This window comes from Sinocyclocheilus rhinocerous, unplaced genomic scaffold (genome assembly GCF_001515625.1).
Source record: "Sinocyclocheilus rhinocerous isolate Xijiao unplaced genomic scaffold, SAMN03320098_v1.1 scaffold1375, whole genome shotgun sequence".
NCBI lineage: Eukaryota > Metazoa > Chordata > Actinopteri > Cypriniformes > Cyprinidae > Sinocyclocheilus > Sinocyclocheilus rhinocerous.
This window is the reverse complement of record NW_015644622.1, coordinates 31615-37141: the sequence shown is the minus strand read 5'-3', so window position 1 is coordinate 37141 and position 5527 is coordinate 31615. Positions and strand designations below refer to the sequence as shown.

At 33.3% G+C, this 5527-nt stretch overlaps 2 protein-coding genes and 1 long non-coding RNA gene across 3 annotated transcripts in view; all 3 read right to left on the bottom strand.

Moving 5' to 3' along the window:
* Positions 1-817: 817 nt before the first annotated feature.
* Positions 818-1475, bottom strand: LOC107758478 (uncharacterized). The gene is made up of 4 exons (XR_001642031.1): positions 1432-1475; positions 1279-1356; positions 1144-1203; positions 818-966 (listed from the first exon to the last, which is right to left on the bottom strand). It is a non-coding gene; the product is annotated as an uncharacterized LOC107758478 (long non-coding RNA).
* Positions 1476-2352: 877 nt separating this feature from the next.
* On the bottom strand, positions 2353-3925 carry LOC107758475 (sialoadhesin-like; the record flags this gene model as incomplete). Its single annotated transcript, XM_016576207.1, has 5 exons — positions 2353-2369; positions 2670-2918; positions 3017-3370; positions 3691-3747; positions 3916-3925. Coding segments are annotated over 5 exons (687 nt in total), but the record flags the coding sequence as incomplete, so codon positions are not given.
* Positions 3926-3964: 39 nt separating this feature from the next.
* LOC107758474 (B-cell receptor CD22-like) overlaps positions 3965-5527 on the bottom strand; it is a 5362-nt gene continuing 3799 nt past the window's right edge. The window contains exon 5 of the mRNA XM_016576206.1: positions 3965-4056. Within this exon, the coding sequence (XP_016431692.1) occupies positions 3965-4056 (92 nt within the window). The remainder of the gene's footprint in view (positions 4057-5527) is intronic.

Here is a 5527-nt window from a genome sequence, read left to right as displayed (position 1 = left end):
TTAGTGCATTAGTTACTTGTTCCTGTGAAGTTATTCATTAAAGACAGAACAGTATTCTAAAGTGTTACTGTTTGCTGGATGTAAATTTTATTTACTTTACTTAATTTATTACTGTTTAAATACATTTCGCAGATGTGTCTTTTTGTTTCACACATTTAAGCCCTTCAACCCGACAGCAAAATCCTGGAGTGTAGAAAGAGTAAAAGAGCTGCAGTTAATGAGATAATTAAGTGATTAATTAAGTGCTGATTGAGCATTAGTGATGAACAGCTGCTGTTAACAAGCAGAATCACTGAAGAAAAGAGAAACACAAGAACTACAACTGACTTCAGCCACAGCCGAAGATGAAATCAACTGAAATAAAAGAATATAGTAAATCTCTGAAGATCTGATTAAACAACTCCACAAACAGCAGCAGCAGCTTCACGCATTACTTTTTTGCCTTCATTAATTTAACGCATTACAAGTAACGTGAGTTACGTAATCAGATTACTTGTTTCAAGTAACTAGTAAAGTAACGCATTACTCTAGACAAACATCTGTGTGTCTTTGTTTATTGCTGAAGTGTGTTGAAATGTCTTCTTCTGCATTCTACTGTACGGACGTAAATTTACTTTCCCTTTAGCCTGAGGCTTATTCATTTCACTTTTGGTGTGAAAAGGCTTTTATATTTGCCAAAAATATAACTTTTTTTATTTTAAAAACAAACAAGCAAGCCCTGTCCAGATTTAAAAAGTAATGCAAAAGTAACGTAATGCATTACTTTCCATAAAAAGTAACTAAGTAACGTAATTAGTTACTTTTTTTATGGAGTAACGCAATATTGTAATGCATTTCTTTTAAAAGTAACTTTCCCCAACACTGTTCATTTTCATCAGGAGTTGTGATGTGGTTGTCCAGAAATGCGACAAAAGTTGAGTAAAGTTTAATTTGCGCTTCATATTACTGTGGCGTCTTGTGATACGGCTACAACACAAATAAGACACAAAAACATATTACACAGATTATTTTTTAAATTAGTTTGATGTTGGTGAAATTACTCATCTAGTTTACTTTGCAACTGATTGGCTGTAGAGTATCTAGTGACTAGTAGTGAGGACATTTACTGATTATATTGAGAAGACCTGAGGATCTCCTACTTACTGGCAGATTCTCATAATCAGAAGATCCCGACTGGTGAACAGCAGGTGTGGGAGGGACAGTCTATATGAAAAACACATTGATTATTTGATATATTATCTAACTTTTGAATGCACAAGTTTTTGGTATTTCACTTACTGTGAGCGTGTTGTACAGGTCATTAGATCTAGATTTGAGGTCTAGAGCTGCATATGAGCTTGCACTGGGATCATTGGTCTACAGGGAAACAGAGTAAAGGATATTGTTTGATTTAACAATTTTAGCCGTTTCTTGCTTATCTGATCATCTCACCTCATACTCTTGTACAGTAGATCTTCTCTTTATCCTTTTCCTGTCAGTAAAGGAAAGTCAAACGAAGTAATTTCATTCTTTAATATATAATTACTAATCAAACATCCTTCTGTATTAGTTTGAAAGTAAATTGTTTATATACTCTTTATTTTATTTACTTTATAAATAGTATGATGATGATGATGATGATGATGAATGATCCTCCAGATGCTGTTACGATCGCAATCACATTCCTAGCAGCTCCACGATGAACTGAAAGATGAAGATCATCATAATTAACAAACTGATGAATGATGTGAAGATACAGGAGTGTGTTAATAAAAGCTTCTGAGCTCAAGCTTTCACATGCATGTTGAAACTGTGAGCATGGTTATGGGTCGCCTGGTCATGACTGATTCACTCACATTGACTCTGTTTCAGTTAATGGTGTTCAGGTCTGGACTTCATGTGATCAAGTTCTTCCAGAGTAAATAACTTCTTTATGGGCATATTGTCATGCAGGAGCGAAAAATAGACACTACTGTACTCAAAATATTTGTCTAAGAGATTAAATGACTGTAGATGTGACTGTGAACCTGTTACTGAAAGTCATAGCCGTTAATTACAAAACTGTTAAAATTTTTGTTTGCTTAACCTAACTTTTTGACTTATCTTTTTACATGGGCTCAATTACTTAGAATATTACGTCTTTAGTTTAATTTAGTTATTCAGTTATTTGAATTTATAAAGTTTAGTTGTAATCTTGAGAAATTTAATTGATTTGATTTGCAGTCGTTTCATCAGATCGCTTATTTTTTGCAATAAAAATTATTTTAAATGGGAATGAAAAAAGTGAAAAACAAATGACTGAAACATTTGAAATCGAATTATTTACAACTAAAATTATTCACAAATGTATTTTTATATATTGAAATAAAGTAATTATTTATTTGGTTGAACTAAGAAAATAAGTCAAATTAGGTTAAATGAACTTGAGCTGTGGTTTTGAAAACAACGCTCGTTCATCTTTACTTTCATAAAGTTATTCTAACTAAAGTTCAATTTGTCAAGTTGAAATACTTAATAAAAGTAAACACAACTAAACTGAGCCAGTGGAAACTGATAATTAAAAAAATATATATTTTTTATTATTATTATTTTTTACAGTAGGTGGAGTCCACAGTGTTTGCCCTTGTAAACCTGGAACCCTGGAACCTTTAAAGAAAAAAGTACATACACAAAATAAAGTAAATACTCACATGTGACACTGAGACGAGCATCAGGAGAGATGTAACTGTGTCCATGTAGAGCACAGCTGTATCTGCCTGCATCCTCTCTTCTGACTGACTGCAGCAGGAGTTGATTGTTTCCGTCTCTTCTCTCAGTTAATGGCTGTGAGTTTCTGTACCAGATGAATGTTGCTCTGTCAGTCAGAGTGCATCTGCTTTTACATGTCAGACTGACATTATGACCCTCTGTCACTCTCTCAGGAGCCTCCACCTGAAGATCTGAACACAACACACACATTATATCTAGTGCTGCTGTCATACACTGATTATTATTCAACATAATGCACAGAAGAAGAGCTCAGCCTCATGAAAGTCACCTGTGACAGTAAGAGTCACTCCTGGATAACCAGTCCATTTTCCATCAGGTTTATCAGTGATGAATCTGAAACAGTACTTGTGTGAATCTTTCTGTGTCACATGACTCAGTCTGATGGTGCAGCTCTGCTGTTTGTCTCCCAGATACTGAAGCCTCTGACTGTATTCAGGATCCTCAGACAGATCTAGAGGCTCTACATATTTATCTTTAATATTTGTTTGGATCCAGAACGCTTTCATGATCTGATGTCCAGTAGGGTATGTATAATTGCAGTTCATTGTCACTGTTGACCCCTTCAGTGCACAGATGTGGAAATATCTGTAATTCACACCCCAATCATACTGACCATAAGCTCCTGAAACACACATGAAAGGGATCGTTCACCCAAAAGGATTCTCTCATGTTGCTCCTCATGATGTCTCAAACCTTTATGCTCTCAACTTTAACAATGATTTTAATTTAACATTGAACATTCTAGTGTTTGGGAGATATTTTATTTATTTTATTTTTTTCTCTGACTAAAATTGTATTTTTGATTAATAATAATAATAATAATAATAATAATAATAATAAAACGTTTGTGAAACATTAAACAGGGGGTCCAGTGATTTGCAGACCCCCAGTTAAATGAAGTCATAAAGAACAAGTTCATTTCAGAAAGTTTGAGCGACTCACTGTGAATCACGAGCAGAATCAGCAGAGGAAGAGGAGGAGCCATTCTGACTGACGTCACTACAAGACCAATATAACACACACAACATGAGAAAAACACAGTCTTTAGCTTCAAAAACATCTCCATAAAGCAGTTTTCAATGAGAATATCTCATATCGAGTAAATCAGTGGTTTCTACAACCGTATTAATCAGACTATATTCACATGTTAATCAGAGTAACTCTTACCGTGTTCTGCTTAGTCTGATCTCCAGCAGCCGTTAAACTGATGAATTTCTCAAGGTTTACACTGTTTATTTTGAAATACTTGTGCAAACAAGAATGTTCCTTCCTCTTTCTTGACTCCTGCCCACACGAGCAATGGAACAACTGAAGTAACAAACAATTCTGACAGAATTTTATAAACAAAAGCATCAAGTAAAACTTTTTAAAATATAGATTACATGAGTGCTCAGGCTCAGACATGAATCAAAGACAAATTAAACTCTTTCTTTATCTTGACTCTGTCTTTCATTCTGTTTCTGAGTAAATCAGTATATTTTCTGAATTATTTTGAAACATTTATTGTGTAAAAGTGGATGGTGTCATTTTGACCACAGACAAATTCACAGTAATGCAGCAAAGTTGATATATCCCATACAGAAATGTAATATAGGACATATATTGCCCTCTATATTGCCATATATATATATATATATATATATATATATATATATATATACCTATAAGGCAATATATTGCAAAAAAATAAAAAATAAAGTCCTGAAAATTCACAGTAAAATGCTGGCAATAAATAAATAAATAAATACATCTATATTACCAGTGCATCGTAATTAATAAAACAATGGTTGCAAGCATTTAATTATCTGCCAATGCTGGAAACTGATACAGTAAAAAGATCCTGCAGGTCCCTCTAGTGGAGCCCTCTGAGCATCAGAAATGGTTACACTTTATTTTGATAGTCCACTTTAGACATTTTACTAACTATAAGTAACTTTGCAACTACATTATAAATTATTTTTTAACTAATATATATACTAATATATAATTTGCAACTACATGTCAACTAACTCTAAGAGTACACAGTTAGGTTAGGTTTAGGGTTAGTAGAATAAGCTGACATATACTTGCAAAGTTTATCATAGTCAGTATGTTGTATGTTGTGGGCTCATCAAAGTAAAGTGTTAGTAAAGTGTCTATTAAGCAGACAGTCTACTAATACTCTAACGACTGCTAGATGACATGTAGTTGCACAGTTACTTACTGTTAGTAGAATGTCTAAAGTGGACTATCAAAATAAAGTGTTATCTCAGAAATTCATGAAACTAAGAAACATGACTTCAAAATGACAGGTTCTCCATATGTACACAGTTTTTGATAAGTTTCTTCTTTGTGCACACAACATATACACATGTTACACATAATGAGCCATACTTGACACACATGTAAAAAAAATATATTATATCTTCTAAATGGTTTTATAGATCAAAATTATTTTGATAACTTTTCACCTGTTTGATTTTTCAAATAATCTCACATATTTAACAAATTATGTGATTGACACCAGTGGTTCTTGAGGTTAAGTCTTTCAGAATGAGGAGATTTAACATATGATATCAATATTGTGTGTATGTGTGATGCATTGCCTGATATATACCCAGATAGCACAAGTACGTCTGCAAGATGTCTGTTAAAGATCGCTTCATCTGGAAAGCATCTGCTGTGCACAAACATCTGATAGACATCTTTAAGATGTCAGTTTTACATTAATTCTAATTCATAAACATCTTAAAGACATCTTCTAAACGTATATTTGACATCTGATAGGAAACGTCCTATA